The sequence below is a fragment of the Phocoena sinus genome, chromosome 5 (assembly GCF_008692025.1).
Source record: "Phocoena sinus isolate mPhoSin1 chromosome 5, mPhoSin1.pri, whole genome shotgun sequence".
Classification (NCBI taxonomy): domain Eukaryota; kingdom Metazoa; phylum Chordata; class Mammalia; order Artiodactyla; family Phocoenidae; genus Phocoena; species Phocoena sinus.
The window spans coordinates 20713073-20732631 of record NC_045767.1 but is presented as its reverse complement, the minus strand read 5'-3'; the positions used below and the strand labels follow the sequence as shown (position 1 = coordinate 20732631).

At 41.8% G+C, this 19559-nt stretch overlaps 1 protein-coding gene across 2 annotated transcripts in view; it reads right to left on the bottom strand.

The window, feature by feature from the left end:
• The window catches only part of PRDM5 (PR/SET domain 5), a 209615-nt gene extending 193151 nt beyond the window's left edge, over window positions 1-16464 (bottom strand). The window contains exon 1 of one of the 2 annotated variants that reach the window (XM_032633777.1): window positions 16133-16464. In XM_032633777.1, the coding sequence (XP_032489668.1) occupies window positions 16133-16225 (93 nt within the window). In that variant the 5' untranslated portion in view covers window positions 16226-16464. The remainder of the gene's footprint in view (window positions 1-16132) is intronic. The other variant, XM_032633779.1, reaches the window with a different exon arrangement.
• Between the last annotated feature and the right edge of the window lie 3095 nt (window positions 16465-19559).

Sequence of the window (19559 nt, the reverse complement as noted above, 5' to 3'; positions counted from 1 at the left end):
GGACTGAAAAGAAAGGGATGGAAACCCAAGTAAATGCACTGGGCTTGGGGAAAAAAGCCTGCTTGTATGCAGGCCTAGGAAGATTATTAAGGGACTTACAGCTTTGAAAATTCAAAACAAGAATCAGGACTGTGAGTTTAAAGCCTTGCCATTAATAGGGAGCAATCACTCTATCATAAACTCTAACTATAATAAATACGGCTTTCAATTTTTTTTTCCTCAGCCAAGAAATACATTTTGCATCTCAGCCTACCATATTCACATCTATACAGATGACAACATGGTTTGAACTGTGTGGGTCCACTTAAATGCAGGTATCTTAATTACATAAGATATGTAATTAAGGTTGAATGCACCAGTGTGGAAGAACCACAGATGTGGAGGGCCAACTATAAATTCTGTGTGCATTTATCCCCATGTAAATTGGGGTGTGCATTTACCCCCATGTAAATTACCCCCATGTTGTTCAAAGGTCAAGTGTACACAGAAACACACATAAAACTAACACGTAAATTTTTAACAATACTACTACCCTTCCTCTGTACAATGCATTCCATACCGTCTACTCTGTTTTACTTCACTTTTGAAAAAATACTAGTTTTGACCAATAAAGTTAATTTCACAACTCACCAATGGGTTGCAATCCAATTTGAAAAACACTGACATAAAAATACAGATGGAGGAGATAAATTTCTAAGTATATTTGGCTTTCTCGATTTGGTAAAATTGCCTTCAAAGTACAACTAGTGAGTATACTGGGATGATATGGTCAAATAAACTTGAGTTTCTGTGGCTGCAGGATTACAACAATATAAATAGTCAACACTTAGTTATCCATACACTTGTGGTAAGAAACACTGCAGATAATTAAAACAATTTATATTTGGTTTTTGATGAGGATTTTATAATTACTTGACCCACTTCAGGCCTTCCCCTAAAGATCCCAGCACCTACTACCCACCCCCTTCTCTCTCTGTTCACTGTCATTTCTACTATACAAACAGCACTTTCTTGTCATCACAGTTTTAATGTATACACTGCTTTGTTCACTAACCACTTCCTATGATATTTCTAACCTAAGAGTAAGCCTCTGCTGCCTCCGTAGGCTTCAAACCTGCTCGAGTAACATACCCATGAAAGGAAGATTTAGGGCACTCACCCATGGGTAATTTTTTTCTTTTAGATGAACCATATGCTATTGCCAGTATCTGACCATTTTTGAGCCATAAAAATTAAAATTTTTCATAGGATTCATTACAATATAAATTACATATACATGTGCATATTAAACACCTAAAGTGAGGTTCATTAATTAATGGTAGGAAGGAAACTAACGTTTCAAACTATCTTCTTGAAAATTTCAAAAATTTCTAGTTGACTTCCTATCATCATTGGTTTTATTTTTTGTGATTTAGCTGCTGAAGATCTCATACTAGCAGCAGAAAAACTACTTGACCATTTTCTTGCTGTTAATGTGCGCCAGCATCATTATTATCACCTTCAACCTGTGACTACGTTACAAAACACCTTCCAAGAATTCTTCACTTCTAACAATCTGGAGTCACTATCTCAAATGCTTACAAGGTGAGGCAGGAAAGCAGCACAACATTAGACAACAAACATGGGAAGGACGCATTAGGGAGTGGCCAGGAGGTGAGTTGGAGGGGCATGCCCTTTTATAAAGCTTTTTAACTCCAACTGCCTGTTGCTGTATCACAGGGGGAGCCCAATGTTGCCAGATACCTGCAAATATTTTAGTGAGGCTGACAACTCAAAAATTTGTTTGTGAAATCACTACTATTCTACACTGGCAATGAATTTCAAGTTTTCAAAATTCTGCGCAGATCCAATAAAATGCAATTGTAAGATAAATTCAACCTGTAGATACCAAATGTCCAAGTCAAACTCACTTCTCAGACTGGCCCAATGCTGAGCCTACAGTGGCGCTTCTTTGCTGTTTCTAAAAAATGCAGATAAACATCCATTCAATTTGGGACCCACTGGACTAGACAATAACTTTTAATAAAAAATGTACGATTGCAAACATGTGGGCCATTTTCTCTCATTTTGATTAATATTATTAGCAGGAATTTGAAACCAAGAGTTACTGCAGATCTCTCTCTTAGAATAATGGGAAAAGCACTACCTGAGCACTCCAGGGATCTGGATCCTAATCCTGGCTCTGCCACTAATTATCTGTGACATATTAGGATGTCACAAACTTGTGAGCTTCAGTTTCCTCACCTATAGAACTGAGAAATTTGGATTAGTTGATTTCTAAGATTCCTTCCAGCTCTCAAATCCTATTAGAGAGAGCTTCCACAGACCAAATTTAGAACAATTTGGGGATCAAAGAGAACAAGAGTATAACTGATTGAAACACATTAACAAATTCTTTTTTTTTTTTTTTTTCTTTCGGTGTGTGGGTCTCTCACTGTTGTGGCCTCTCCCGTTGCGGAGCACAGGCTCCGGATGCGCAGGCCCAGTGGCCACGGCTCACGGGCCCAGCCGCTCCGCGGCATGTGGGATCTTCCCGGACCGGGGAACGAACCCGCGTCCCCTGCATCGGCAGGCGGACTCTCAACCACTGCACCACCAAGGAAGCTCCCGACATTAACAAATTCTTAAGGCCACAATGATTGCTAGAGAGAGGAAAAAAATAGAATTTTTTAAATGTCTCATTGCTGGCATAACAGTTTACTAAAATTAATAAAGAGAAAGAACTAAGCATCTTGTCCTATCTTTCAATAATTACGCTACTTCGGGATAAGCAGACAGCAGCAAACGATGAAGGACAGCTCTTCTTTACAGAGGAATGCTAACTTATAAATAAAGGAGGAACATTCAAGTGAAATCCTCATTTTGAAATCCCTAATAATGTAAGTGATTCAGGGAAGGATTATCAATGGATGCTAAAACCATCTGGTAAAAGGCTGATAGTAAAATAGGTATTCATACACTATCAGCTCACAGATCACCAGTTAAGCACAAATTATCTTTACAATGGAAAAGTTACGTTAACCCGGTGCTGGTATTACTCAGGGAAAAACCAAATATTATATGCCCTCTGCTAAAACGCAGTATGAAGTAAATCATTCTAGCCCTTCATTCCCCAGTGTCTGTCATAGGGAAGTGACAAGAGTGTTTGCTAAACTCTCCAGGCACCTCCAGAGGCCAAAGGGCGAGTGAACATGCACAGAACTCTTCCCGCTTGTCCTGCCTCGCACCCAGCGCCTGGGGAGATCCTGCTACCTAGGAAGAGCGCACATGGATAAAACACATTGAGAGAGGGAGGGGGAGGCTTCCTATGTTCCCTCCTGTCTCCCACTGCCAAAACTGTACTATCTTCTGCAACATAAAGAGTACCCAGAGGGTAGAGAGAAGCGCTTAATACACAATGTCAGTGTGTTTCAAAAAAAAAAAGTAAAATAATCTCTATCTAACTCTTCAGATGACAAGAAATACATAAGGTAGAGAGGAACATTAAATAATGTGCCTTGGAAAACCATCAGATAAATCCAGATTGTGAGATACACCACAAACAATTAGCTTGATCTCTTCAGAAAGTCACTGTTATTTTTTTAAAAACTGTATGGAAACAGGGAAACTGTTAAAGAGAGATTTAATAGACATAACCAAGTATAATAGGTGGTCCTTGAGGATCCTGGTTCGAAAATAAACAGCTATAAAAACGTTCTGGAGGCACGTGGAGTAATTTGAATATGGGCTGGAATTAAAGGACATTAGGAAATCACTAGTATTTTTGTTGGATGTTAAAAATGACAGTATGGCTACTTAAGAAAATGTCCTTATGCTAAAATATGGAGGAATGGATTGTCATAATATATCATAAAATATCTATAATTTACTTTGCCATGGTTCAGCAAATAAAAAATATATACATATAGATGAAATAAGTTATATTCAAGTGAATCAATCTGCAGTTGAATCATTTATATGTAAAATAATGATGTTTTTCACAGAAGGAGTCTAGCGTCCTCACTTACAACATAATCATATTTCAGTGCTAAGGTACTATGCTTGTGTGTGCTCTTGCAATAAAAGTAGGCCATCAATAAAGTACATTTCCAAAAAGTTCAATATGAAAAATAACCAATCTTCTTTCCCTACTAAGACTGCCCAGGTAGAGACAAGTTGCTTCCCTATATCCATCCTCCTTAGTACCAGAATGCTGACCTTGTTGCGGGTACTAATGTATCCAGGTAGAAAAATGACATTACCAGTTCCCCATTTAGACAGAGAAGACAGCTAACAACACGGAAGCAGAAATCACTGTATGAACTTACTACAAAAGCTCTTAAATGAGAGCTAAGTCTGGAGGTACACCCTAATGCCTTGGTTACTTCCTCTTTCTCCTCACCTGGAATCAAAGCATGATAGCTGGGGCTAAAGGAGCCATTCTGAGGCCGAGAGAACTGCAAAGACTTCCACCCTGACATTTTGAGCCACCGAACTGATAGCAGCAAATGCCCACCTTGTTACAGAGAGAACATAACCCCCAAGCTTCAGGTTACTACAGTAGCCTCTGTTACTCTGAGCTGATACAGCAAATATCAGGCAAAAGAAATGCACTAGTGCCCAGGATATAGCGGAATTATTCTTTATGAAATTCATCAGTTATAATATGAAAATGAAATGGGAAATGCAGGAGAGTTGTGAAGGAGAAGTGATTCTGGAATATGGTGACCTGAATGCAGCACCTTTTCCTTTAACCCCAACTCTAAGCCACTTGCTTCTCTTGAGCAAAACGACTTCTACTAGCATGTATGCGTAACTGTGTATAAGCGAAGCCTTAGGTTCTGGCACAGAACTGGTGTGAGGCATTCTCTAAAGTGGGCTGAGTAATTAACTGAAAAACAGCAGAAGAGTGCTGAGGATAGTCAACTAGGGGATCCTGAGAAGAACCTGAAAGGCAGAGAAGGCTGGGGCCATAGCCCACAGTCCTTCCCATCCTTGCCGCCCAGGAAAGTGCAAGCAGACCAGAAAGCCAACAGGGAATTGACAGTCTACCTGTCACTGCAGGCCCATGACAACAGAGACCCCTTTGCCTACGGGGAAGGACTGATACCACAGAGTGTTCTTCAATAACCAGTCTTGAGCTTCGATAAAACAACCAAGGCAAATTGCCTGTAAAAGGGGGCCCAGCTGCCTATGAAGGAGACCAAGCAGAAAAATAATATCCATACTCTGTAAAACAGAACATCTGTAGGAGACAGAGTACTTTAATTAAAAGGAATTACATCGGGAATTCCCTGGCGGTCCATTGGTTAGGACTCTGCGCTTTCACTGCCAAGGGCCCAGGTTCAATCCCTGGTCAGGGAACTAAAATCCCACAAGCCATGCAGTGTGGCAAAAAAAAAATTAATTAATTAATTAATTGGAATATGTCAATTACATACGAGAATGTAAGGAGATTCAAGTACAGCTCTCAAAAAAAAAAACCTTTTAAAAGTGAAAAAAACATAATTTCCTAGTTAAATATTTTTAGAGAATAAATTGAAAGAGAAATACAACAACCTGAGAATCACTTACCCAGTCAGGAAATCCTTTACAGTCAGATGGGAAGGAGAGCTACTTGATGATATACACAGATTCAGAGAGAATATTATCCACATGATTTAATGAGAAAAAGAACCATAAAAAGTCTCTAACTAAACAAATCAACCAGAACAAAGGACAAAAATTAGAAGAAAATGAATAGCTAATGTATATACACACCTGGGTATGCAGAATATACAAGTTAAATAACAACTCTTGGGGCCTCCCTGGTGGCGCAGTGGCTGAGAGTCCGCCTGCCGATGCAGGGGACACAGGTTCGTGCCCCCATCCGGGAAGATGCCACATACCGTAGAGTGGCTGGGCCCGTGAGCCATGGCCGCTGAGCCAGCGCATCCAGAGCCTGTGCTCCGCAATGGGAGAGGCCACATCAGTGAGAGAACCGCGTACCGCAAAAAAAATAATAAAATAAAAAAATAACTCTTGAAACAAGGGATATACTTTTAAAAGAAATTCTATTAAGTAACACACCATTTCATCAAAACTTAGGAATCTGGGGGGAAGAAAGGCAGGAAGATAAAAGCATCCCCAAAGTTGCAGGGCAGGCAGAGGTTGGGGGGAGTGCTGAGTGGTGGCAGGAAGAAAGGAGAAAAGGGAACTAATAGAGAAATAAACATCTTGTGGAAGAAATCATATTTTTTGTGGAGAAAATGGTTGAGGCTCTAGTTATCAAATAAAAAAATCATGTGCATCTGATTATGAAAGAGGGGAAGAAGAAGTAAATCACTAAAGAAAAAGAAGAGTAGAACTAATAACTTAACAAGAGGGGGAAAAAGAATGAACAGTGACTTGAACAGACAGCAAAAATAAGGAAAATTCAAAATAAGTTATAACAATATAAAATAAGTAATGAGTGTAAAGATGACAAGAATAAAAATCAATTATATCAGTCATTACACTACATATGAAAAGGCTAAATTCTCTTATTAAATGAGATTATAATACTGCATTATGAAATATAACCTAGCTAACATGATTACAAAAAGATAAAACAAAATGATAAACAGTAAATTAAAATGAGTAGACAAAGATATACAGATAAAAGCAAAGAAAAGAAAGGCAATAGTGTACCACACAAGGTTAAATTAACAGCTGAATGCACTAAACAGAATAAAGCATAATGTTATGTAATGATATAAAGCATATTTATGAAGAACATGGAACAGTGAGAAAACCAGTAGCATAGAAATCTTAAAAACGCAAGAAGAACTAGAGAGGGAGATTATAAAATACCTTTCAAAATTGGACAGATAGGTTAAGTAATAAAAAATAATAAATAAAAATATACAGAAAATGCCATTAATCTTAAAACTTTCAAAGTTCAATATCCATCAAAGATTTAGAAAGACTATCACTCCTACCCTAATAATAAGAACGTCTGATAAACTATAAAATCATAACTTTTCTTGAAGAGTGCACTGGCTTACCTATGGCGGATCACAGAAGGAGGAGCTGCTGGCCACCATACAAGCGAGTAAGAAATCAGTTAACATTTTAATAGTTTGCTAAAGAATGCATGTGAGACAGCTTGACTGTATAGAACCACCGGAAGTCCCAGACCCAAGGGGAGCTCACACACACTTACAGACTCTTTTCCAAGCGCCTCCCCATATGAGAAAGATTGGGGGACAGAAAGGACAGAGAGACTCCTTCAGTGGTGCAGAAGGAGAACAGCAGCTGCTGCAAGAATGCACAACACCCCATACCTCCTGCCCTTATCTTTCTCTCATACTAGGAGAAGCCTTTAGCTACTACAAGAACGTAGCAAACTCTGTCATCTCCAGGATACAAATAAAGATCAACTGCTGCTGAAGGAAGCAGTACGGGCTCAGGAATTTATACCACAACCTCAAAGGATTCTTACCATCGGGTGAGGGACAGGAAACACTCTCCCACAAAAAAACCCATCACTGATACAAGACACAAGTTTGGCTCCTACGGGAAAGAGAGGTTAGGACTGCTATGGAAACTCAACTCCCAGAGCTCAGGCTGATAAACCCCAGATAAGAGTGAAGCTGGACCAAGACAGAGAACAGAGAGAACACAGACCTCAAATAACACAGCGGTCTACTGTGGGGGAAGGACAAGAGCGTGGCAACTTGGTGAGAGAATCCCACTATGATGCAGGCACTCAGGGACAGGAGAAAGCTGAGAGTAGAACAGAGACACTGAGAAAAACCTGGAGCACCCCAGCCACCACCCTAATCACAAGGCAACTCTAGAAGAATCTGAAGCCTGGGGGGCACTGAAAGTAACAAAAACAACAACATAATGCAAACCCACCTTATCTCCTAACTAGGTTGACCCAAACTCCCACACTAAACAGGATGACAAAATAAAACACGTGCATATTTCCAAACATAAATACTATTTACCGCACTCTGATTGTTTCACGCCTGACACTGGCATTCAGTCAAAAGTACAAAAATAAAAACATACAAGGAAACAAGGGAAAAAACAGCAAATTCTCAAGAAACAGAGCAATCAGCAGAATCAGATGCAGAAATGACACAGACATTAGAACTATCAGACAAGGACTTTAACAATAACTATGGTTAATTTGTTAAAGAATGTACTAGAAAAGGCAGATAACATGCAAGAACATAGGGGAAATATCAGCTAAGACATGGAACCTATAAGAGAGAATCCAGTGAAAATGCTAGATATAAAAATCATGGTTTCAAAAATGAATTCCTTTGACAGACTCACCAGGTAACTTAACACAGCTGAGAAAAGCAGCAGTAAACTTGAAGGCAACAGAAATTACCTAAACAAACACAAAGTGGGAAAAGAAAAAAAAGAGAAAGAAAGCAGAATAAAGAATGTAAGAGCTGTGAGACAATATCACATCAACTGGTCTAACATACATGTAATTGGAGTCCCAGAAGAGAGAAAGCTTATGCCAGAAGTAATATTTGAGGAGAAAATGGCTAAGGATTTTCCAAAAATGATAAAAGACATCAAACCACATATAAAATTAAAAAGCAAGTTTAAAAAAAAATTTTAAAGACATCATATTCAAACTGTTAAAATGCAAAGAAAACGAGAAAAACCTTGAAAGTAGAGGAAAAAAGATTATGCGTGAAGAATGTAACTTACAGCAGACTTCTTGTCAGAAACTTTGTAAACTAAAAAAAAAGAACAAGTGATATCTTCAATGTAATGAGAAAAAAAAAAAAAACCTGTCAACCTAGAGAAGATATCTTTCAAACAATAAAGCAAAATACTTTAGAAAAACAAAAGCTGAGAAAATTCACTGCCAGCAAACTTGTGATACAAGAACTGCTCAAAGAATATGATAGCAGACAGAAATGTAACTCAAAACAGAGAAATGAAGAGCTCCAGAAATGGAAATAAAGGTAAAGAACACAATTTGCCTTATTTTTTAATTGTTCTAGAAGATAACTGATAGTATAAAGGGCAAATAGTAAAAATGTACTGTAAGGTTTATAACACACAAAATCGATGAAAATGATGGCATAAAGGATGGGAAGGAGGAATTGCCGGTATAACAACTATATCTCACTGCCTTTTTGATATCTGTTGTCTAACAGACTTGTCAAAATCAACATGCCTTAAACCAAACTGCAGATCTTCCCCATTTAAACCTGTTGCACCAAAATCTTCCCCTATCTCAGCTGCTGGCTGACAAACCAATCCTCCCAATTTCTCAGGCTAAAACCCTTGGAATCATCTTCCCTTTCTTCCACTTATCTCATCAGCATATTCTATCTTCAAACTACACTTCCAACACTGCCATTATCTTGGTCTAAGACACCATCACCTCTCACGTGGATTACTGCAAAAGAATCCTAATAAGTCTCCCAGTTTACACATTCACCCTCTGGTCAACTATTCTCCACACAGCAATCAGGGTGACCCTGATAAACTCAAGTCCGATCATGTAACTCCTCTGCTCAAAACCCAGCAGTGGCTCCCCATTTCACTCAAAGTAAAGCCAATGGCTTCACAATGCCCCCAAAGGCCCTAAGAAATGTAGGCCTGGTACCCTTCTCTTCACTATCTCTCTGACCTCCTCCCCTAGTACTCGGCCCCTCGATAAGTCCATTCCAGGCTCACCAGCCTCCTTACTCCTGGAACACAACAGGCAAACGCCCATCTTATGGCCTTTACTCTAACCGCTGCCTAGAATGTTCCTGCCCTAGAAATGTTTGGCTACTTTCCTCCCATCCTTTAAGTCAATGCTTAAAGTGAGGATTAACTGGACCAACCACCTATGTAGGAAAACATCCTCCCACAAACGCACACAGTCTGCCAAGTCAACAACACCCAGCTCTACTTTTTCTTTTCTACAGCACTTATCACATTTTAACACAGTATAAGACTTTTGTAATCGTTCCTTGTTAATTTTCTTCCCCTCTCACGAAAATGCAAGCTATGCAAGAACCAGAATTTCTATTTTGTTCACTACTGTATTCCAAACAGCTGGTACCAATCTTGGTAATAAACATTTACTTAATAACTGTGTAAAACAAGACCCAAAGAAATGAAAATAATGTCATATCCTCCGCATAGAATATGTTCAGTTATTAAAAATAACAAATTAGAGCCAAAGCAGATTACCTAGAGGGATTTCTACGAGATACTGCTGAATGATACTCTTTTCTCCTTTTTGTAAAATAACTTTTTAAAAGTGTGTGAATAGGTATGTGTCTGTACTCATGGAAATGAGCATGGATGGAACATTTTATCAGTATATTGAAAAATAATTTTTGGTTTTCTTTTTTAAGTGAAAGGGATGTACGGAAAAATCTGAGTTCCAATTCTGACTAATCCCCTTGTGACAGAACCTTCTTCACAGCGTCCTCATCTATAAAACAAGGACAACAACGGCCACCTCGCAGACTTGTAGGGCTTAAATACAAACTGTAACACATCCAGTAACTGTTCTGTCACTAGCAACTAGCCCAGTGCCTAACAACTGCAATTGCTCAATAAATATTTGTTGAAAGAATTAACTGTAGCTGTTATAATCACACACAAAAAACAAAATCTGAATCTGTAATAACACCAGGAAATACAAAGCTGCACTGAGTCACTCTTGTAGAGTGTAAATGTGTGAACACAGAAAAGAGATAGCACATATGGCAGGCATCGATGGTGATTATTTTCCCTCTGATTATGTTTCCAGATTAGCTATCACCAGCCACCAGGAACTGTAAACAAACATCTACTGGCAGAATTTTAGCCAGAGCATAAAGACCCATTATTTCTTCAGGAGAGTCACCTTCTGAGTGGATCAACAAAACACCTTCTTCCACAAAATCTAGTCTTCTTGCATTAAAATTTATGCATGGTGATTCTTCCTCTATGCTTTTACTTACTTTTCTTTGGGGGTTTTTTCTTTCCCATATGTTTTTCTAACCCTATACAACTTGCCTCATTTTTTTAGCTTCTTGTATTTTCACGAACTCAGATTCAAACCCTCCTTTCAGTTATTTTTCTCTTGGGATTTTACCTCATCAAATGTCTTTGCTACAAATCCCTCAAAGAGAACCAAGGTGCCTGCCTTGGTGTGAAGGAGAGGGAGATGGTGCTGTGGAAGGAAGAGGAGCTTGCAATACAGCTGTGAGCAGCAAGGTTCCCAGCAAAGCTTCTCTGGGCTTCAGTGTCATCATCTGTAAGATGAGAAGGTGCAAGCTGGATCCCCTCTGAAGTTCTTTTAAACACCATCATTCCGAACACCATCAGAATCTATTATTTCCTATTGTACTTCTCACGTACATATTTTCTCTTCCTCTTTATAAGGGAACCACTCACCCAGGCTTTACTGCATGAATGCCAACCTTGTTGACCTCTGCTAGAATCAACACTGAAAACAAGGCAGAAGAGTCATCAACGTGGTAGGTCTGTAATGCGTACATATTATTGGGACCAGTATGTGAGGAAGGATGCACTGTAAAATGTTCCACGTAATGCAGACACAAGAATTATACTTTGGAGCTGTGGCAGGATGTATAACGGCCCACGGAAAACGTTTACATCCTAACCCCTAGAATCTGTATGTTACCTTACATGGTAAAAGGGACTCTGCAGATGGGATTACATTAGGGACCTTGAGCTGGGGAGATTACTCTGCATTATCTGGGTGGACCCAATCTAATCACAAGGGACCTTGTAAGAGGAAGCAGGAGGGTTGCAGTCAGAGAAGGAGATGTGATGACAAAAGCTGAGGTCAGACTGATGTGGGGTCATGAGCCAGGGAACGTGGGCAGCCTCTAGAAAACTATAAGCCAAGAAACTAAACTCTCTTTAGAGCCTCCTGAAGGAACCAGCCCTGCCTACCCACCTTAGATTTATATTCTCCAGAGCCATAAAATAATAAATCTGTATTGTTGTTGTTTTTCTTTTTTGGTGTTTTTTCTTGTTTTGTTTTTTGTTTTTTTGTTTTTTTTTTTTTTTCGGTACGCGGGCCTCTCACTGCTGTGGCCTCTCCCGTTGCGGAGCACAGGCTCCAGACACGCAGGCTCAGCGGCCATGGCTCACGGGCCCAGCCACTCCGCAGCATGTGGGATGTTCCCGGACCGGGGCACGAACCCGTGTCCCCTGCATCGGCAGGCAGACTCTCAACCACTGCACCACCAGGGAAGCCCAAATCTGTATTGTTTTAAGCCACTAACTGTGTGATAGTTTGGAATCAGCAATAGGAAACTAATGCCTCCATGCTGCCAATAAGTTGTGTCCTGAAAAGAAGCTGTGGATAAGATCCTAGGGTATTTGGCAAGTTTGAACTAGGAACCTGCATTTGTTCAAGAGAAGAGCAAAGTGTAGGGGGAGACGGCCCTAGGGTTCAAGGGCACAGGATGCCACTCAGGAGTCCCTAAGGCAAAAAGGCACAGGGATGAGAGGGAAGGAAGCCAGGAACTGAGCTACCCCAGTGGGGTCAATTCACTGTGGCTGGTGTGTATCAAGAGACCTGAGCCTCATCAGTGCTCCACCAGGAGGCTCCACCTCCATTCACTCTCTAATGCATCACCCCGTTCCTTTCTTTCACTTAACACATGCTGCAACTGTCTTGGAAATCTTCCCTTCCTTTACCTGTTTGCTACGTCTCTCCCCACACAAGAACACAAGCTCCATGTGGACAAAGACCTTGTCTGTTTTGCACCTGTCTGTATCCCCAAGGCCTAGCACGGTACTGCCACACCTGAAAGACTAAAAGTCAGAGGGGAAGAAAAACCAACAGCCTACAACAAACCTCAAGGAAACGAAGAGTGGTAGTGGTATATCTGCCACCTTAACCCTTTCCGTAAAATCACAGAATCTGAGAGCTCAAAGAAATCTTATGGTTTACCTCTCCACTTTCTGAGTTCAAACACAATGTCAAACACACCACCCCCTGGTTAATCATATAAGCCGGCAATGAAAAATATGGTCATGATATAAAAAACTGTAATGTAGTGAGATGTTTACATACCTTTTCATCGTACGTATACTTCCTATATCAGCTCTGAGTACCTAACAATTTTAATCTGCACAGTAACCCAGAATTCCACAGCTTTTTTACAACAGTAAACTGTGCTCATGAGATAACACATGGCAAGCACTTAGAACAGGGTCTGGCATGCTGAAGTGTTAAATCTACTATTTTGTATTATCTTTTATCTTACCCTTAGCAAATTGCAACGCGTATAAATGTGAATGAACTCAGGCCTCCTTTTTCTACTCTAGGGCTTTCCAGCAGACTCTCATCCATTCTTTCTCCAAGGATAATGCTCACACAGAAGTATCTACCAGATGACCCTCTCTTCGTGCAATCTCTAAATTTCCATAATGGCAAGAAAAGAAAAAGAAGTCTTTCCCATTTCTTCTTCTTGTCATTTTGTAGATTTTATACAAGGAAAAAAAAAAAAAAAAAGCAGCAGCGGCACCAGGCCTACAAAAAAGGACAACTGCCAAGGAAACACCGAGTGGGACTAAGGTGGAGCCAGGGAATTAGGTGACTCTGTTGCAGGGACTCCACTCTAGGAGACTCCACACAAAAAGGGGTGGGTCTAGAATGGGATTAGGGATCCCATTGGTAAGGGAATCCCCAATCAATATGGTGAATGTAGCGGGGGTAGAGGGTCTAGCAAAATCCCCCAACCTCAGTACAGCTCTGGATTAGATGCTCTGCGCTGAAATCAACAGATGACATGAATTGCAACTGTTTTTGAAAAACAGAATTGTTATACAAGCATACGCGTTATAAAAGTGTGATAAAACTTCTGTGATACATTCCAAAATTTGTTTAGAATAGAGAACATAAAAACTTTTAAGTAAGTTCCTTAATAGAGCTGCTGAAATACTTTTTCGCAGACCCTCTGATTAATGGCCAGAGTTAAAGCTAGTACAAGGTAACTTCAAAACTACTTAAGCATCGAGAAACTATATGCAAACTGGTAAGGGATGCACTGATGATATTCATATTAGCTTTACAGTACAGCTAAAATCTGCTGGAATAGCTAAAATCAGCTTCAGGTTTGTCCTCAGCTTCTGGAAGGCAAAGGAGCTGAAGCCTACTTCAAGGTCAGTTCTGGCATCAATGAACCTGTCAATGATCAATGACCTTATGATTATCTTGTGATCACCACTAACCTATATCACCAATAGTATGTCATTTGGATTTATTGCAAACATCTGCATATTCACTTGAACTATAGGTAAGCATTCTAGATGTGACCTGGATGAAACCACGCGTTTTACGTGTTGAAGTTACACAAACCAGGAAACGATAAGTATCTGTAAGTACTGCAATGATAAAATGCAATAATATATGATTTTGGAAGCTGTTCATTCTACACCCCAAAATAATTTAAAACTTCCAAGTAACTTATTTCATGTAAAAAGAATTTGGAATTAATAAAAATATCAAAAGAACATACATTGGCCAGCTGTTTCTAAAAACCTAAATAATATAAGGCAAAAAATAAGGATCATTTAATAATTCTAATATTTGTACCATTTTTACTATATCACTATTAAAAACATAAAACAAAATAATGTTTAAGAACTGTGTTTAACTTTTAAGTACTTATATTTAGTCCTGAGACCTTCAAGAAAAATCCATTTGGGAATTTTCATAGCTTGTGAGAAAATTAAAAGCAGAATCTCAACTTCTGCTTTGAAAGAACGTTGAATTTAACATTTACCCTTTTGGCAAAAACATCTATTCAGATCAAGTGTTTACACCTGCTTTTCTCCTTTGCGCATTCTCCCAAACTCCCATTTGAAGGAGTAAATACGGGGTTTATTGTTTCCAGTTTTACCCTGGGAGATACTTACAGGCCCTGCTGTCAATGAAGGCCTTCTGAAGCACCTGTGCACCTTTCTTCACCTGCTCCTTAGGTGAGAGGGTGGGGAAAGACTCATACTCAGATGAAAGACATCCTGGTGTCTCCGGTGCATCTTGTGAACCTCTTGTTAGCCCACCTTAACTGAACAAGTCTGCTCCTGCCCAAACCTCACCCCTACACAGTGGGGGTGAGGGGTGCTGGGAAGCTGGCAGAAACAGATCTGGGAAGGACATGAGCTTTGGACTAAGAAGCGATGGGTCTGAAGCCTAACTCACTAACTCAGCAGGAAATTTAACCTCCAAGTACTTCTGCTTTCTCCTCTCCTACAAGAGGATTAAGACTGTTCTCACGGGAGTGCTGTGCCAGTGAAGTTACTAACAGAGGTAACGCAGCAAGCATGGGCCCTAGTATCTGCTCAGTAAACGCTGGCTCTCATAACCCTGGGCATTTCACCACCGCCTCCGTGATTTCTGATTTCACACATCCTTTGAAACGGCTATAACACAGGTCTCATCAAATCCAAAGACTTGGTACTGTCCAGTAATCTCTCCTCCTAGGCTTTTGCTTTCAACATCCAACATTCCCAGGCCGTTCCCTTAGGGCCACTGCCATGTGCTGGTCCTACTCACGTGTCTCTAAATCTCTGGAAGGAAAGATCCGAGGAAAATCCAGAAAAGCTGAGAAAAAAGTTCAACGATTCATGCATTATCTAGCTGGCACCTCCCAGGATTCACATTACACATTTTGGAAGGAAAGAACTGCGGGGTGTCTGAATGACATGCTAAGGCCTGCGTTGAGCTGCGCTCTGGGCAGCTCCCCGCAATCCCCACAGGGAAAGTGAGGCATTCCCAATAGGAAGAAAGGCGGCGATGGAGCTCGTGCGCGCCTGGGAAGACACCCGCCCACGCGTGCCTCTGCCCACTCCCGGAGCCGCCGAAGAGGGAGGCTCCATCCCGACTCACTTCCTGCAGGGGAGGAAAGACATCTTGCCGCAGGGCGGCCGGCGGCAGTTCCGCCTCTGGACCGGCCGGCTACAGAGCGCGCCCCGCCGACACCTACGTGGCGCTGCCCGCTCGCGAGGCGCGGCGGGCGAAGGCCACCCCCGCTGCCCTAGCCTCCCCGCGGGGCTCCCGGCCGGCCCGGCGAGGGACGACGCGAGTGAAGCCCGCGGAGCCCCCGGCCCGGCGGAGGAGCGAGCCTGGGAGGCGCAGGGCGCGCGGCGGGAGCAGAGGCGCGCAGGCCGCCGCCGGGTCACCCACCTTTCTTACTCTGCGGGCCGTGTAGAGCCCCATCCCGTCCTGAACCCGGGAGGACTTCAGGGAGAACCTGTCCGGCACGTACATGCCCAGCATTTTTCCAGCCGCGGCCGCCGCCTCGCTTAACACCGGCGGTCTGCGCCCGGGAGACGACACATGGAAATTTGGGGTGCCAGGGTGGAGGGGAGAGGCCGGCGGGGAAGGAGGAAATGGAGTTTTCCTCCCAGAATCCCCACCTCCCCGCCGATTCCAGGATCCCCCGCGGCTCAGCCCCTCCTCGTCCCGGGTCTGGCTCGGCCCGGAGCCGCCGAGGCCGCAGCTGCCATTGCTGGCGCGGGGGCGTGGGGGGCGCGGGCCCGGGCGCTGCGGGCGCCGGGACGCTGCGGGCGCGGGGACGCCGCGCGCTGATTGGCCCGAAGTTAGCGGCTCGGACCCGCTCCCGGGCGTGGAGCCCGGGGCAGGGCTGACCCCGGAGCTTCGAACCCGGAGGCCGGGGAGCCGAAGCGACCCGCCCGCACCGTGCGCCCCGCGCAGCCGCGTGCGGACCCGCCCTTGACCAGCTCTGGGTTTTGAGTCTCTGAGCTGGTACTCCCAGTCGGCGAATTTTGCACTCTTCAGATGCAAAACGAAATGGGCCTTGACCGAGCTGGGGCCATCCTCCAAAACAACTTTAGAAGTTCTAGACCGAAGGCATACTTACTGCCTAACTACTGAGAGCAATCCCCGGGGTCTAGGAAATTTTAGTCCTTTTACATGTGAGTTATGCATCTTTGGTTTATTTCATGCTTGTTTCAGAGGTTTGAACACATAGGGGACCAATAAATATGTAGATTAACGTTCAGAGAAAGCGGGTATACGCAGCCTGCAGCTAATCCATTTCAAGTTAACTCAAAATTTGTCGTGAACAATTGAAGTAATAGTTAAATCCAGTAGAAACTAGTTCTGTTCTGGTGTCCTAATCCCTGGGAAATTCTTACACTTCCAAAGATGAGCTATTCCTGAGTCCTCTACCTTGAAAATCACCAGACCAATTCCAGATTTTCAGACATAGAGCAGTGGAGATGGGGGAGATAAGAGGGAATGACCGAACGAACAGTGGAATCTGGAAACAAGGCCGTGAAATAACACCATAAGTCTTATTTTAGTGTTTTTGCGGTACACGGTTTTCCCTCTCACTGTTGTGGCCTCTCCTGCTGCGGAGCACAGGCTCCGGACGCGCAGGCTCAGCGGCCATGGCTCACTGGCTCAGCCACTCCGCGGCATATGGGATCCTCCCGGACCAGGGCACGAACCCGTGTCCCCTACATGGGCAGGCGGACTCTCAACCACTGCGCCACCAGGGAAGCCCGGGAAGCCCCTTCTTTTAGTGTTTTTAATGAAGTTAGTAGGTATCGATCGCAGTGGCGCTCAGAAAGAACTTTAGAAGGATGTTTCATCTTTCAAGAGGAACTGGGTGCTCTCTACTCATTTCTCTTGATATTCTTGATAATTTTCTACTCTGGGTTCTTTTCTCAGGAACTATTTGATGTTTCCAATAAATATTTGATGTTTCTTATAAACTAATATAATAATAATTTTGACAAAATTAGAGGCCACACTATTAAAAAAACTCAACTGAATACATTTTAAAGATCTTATTGGCTTTATGCAACAATTCGTGGTTTAGACAACATCCAATCTGGCAGATAGGAGCTCTGAGGAGCTATACAAAGTGAAAGGCTTTCACGGGTAGAAGGAAGCAGGAACGAGGAAGTTATACCAGGCAAAAAGTGGATTGGCTATTGCAAGGTACCTTTCTCTTAGGGGATGGTGGAAGTCTGTTAGGCACATTACCTAACTAATGCTGAACAGGCACCTCCCAATTGGCTGGCTTAAGCTTCCATTTCTAGAAGAGCCGAAATTGTAATTAAGTCTCAGTTTGGTGATGGAGAGTTTAGCATAAGGGACTCCATTTGGGGCCTGTTGTCTTGTTTTTAGCAACACACATGGAAATGATTCCTTAGTCTTCTGGACTAAGGGAAGCTTTGAAACACAAACAGTTCCTAATCTCCTAAGTAGGAGAATTTTATTAAAGTTTAGAAAAAGGTTTTTGAAAAAGCATTATGAAGAAAATCATGTAATAGCAATATTTGGAGATTTTAAAGAACAGAATAAATAAATGATCTTCTTCTTTTTTTTTTTTTAAACTGAAGGGTAGGTAGCTTTGCCAGGGGTGAGAGGAACAATGCCTTAATCATTCTTTGAGTTTTGATCTCTTTGACCTAGCATTAAAGATATCTAACTTCCTGTAGGTGGATATGAATTAATAAATAAACAATGTTTGGGGGAAATTTGAAATTAGATGGCCTTGAAACATGTAATAGGGATTCAATAAATATGTCTTGATTGGAAGTCTATTCTGAGGCTAATCTGAGATTTTCAAATTAGTCAACAGTGAGCCTAGACTCCAACTGTTGTTCCTCAAAGAATCTGGACTAAGTAGGTTTTCCTGGAATCCTTTAAGCCAGTGCTAAAATAAGGCCAGACCAGGTCCACTGGGCCCAGCTGGAACCAGACCACAATCCAGAGGGTGGCCATGGCACTTTCCCCAGGGCGCTCAGTCCTTTGTCACACACAGCTTTTCAGCCCTGGCCCTCAAGCCACCCTGGCTCCTCAGTCAAATGCCCTGCCATGTCTCTTTGGGCACAAAAGTTTCCACAGTTTTTGATCACTAGAGAGAAGAAGAAGTGTTTTCTGGACTTGGTCTGACGCAGGCCTCATTCACTGATGACCCTTGCTTTGGCATAGCTCCCTTTTCATTGCTGCTATGTGTCTGGGGAACAAAGCTGTCAGCTTGAGAATGCTCATCTCTCGGAATGTAGGCATCTTTACTAATTAGGGAGCAGTAATAAAAATTAGTTTGTGATAACAAATCTGAGATTAATAAAACGAAAAACTTTCTAGATCTTTTATGAATCTCTGTCAGAGATTTTGTTACAACTAATGCAAACAGTATATTTCATTAAAGCATGCAATGTTCTGTTTATCTATTTGTTGGAGTTTTCTGAAGATCTACCACCTAAAACATAGAGAACAGCAACAAAAAGCTCTTAATAATGATCTCTCTTACAACACATAAAAAAGGATATGTGCTTGCCCGATGAAAAGGCACCATACTGACCGGAAATTTGATTTTGAAGCCTATAAGACAGTAGTGGTACGATGAGTCATTTCTTAAAACTTTTAAAGCTAGAAAGTGACCTTTCAACATTGTCTTTGAAAAAAGGGAAATTAAAATTCTGCTTTATATCAAGAGTTTAAATCCAGTCTTAAAAAAATAAGAAAATCAAAATATTGACATTAAAGTACTACCATGCACCTGATTTACTTATTATAGAAAATATTGCACTATCTTGAGACAAGAGAAATGACTCCAAATACATTTCTCCTT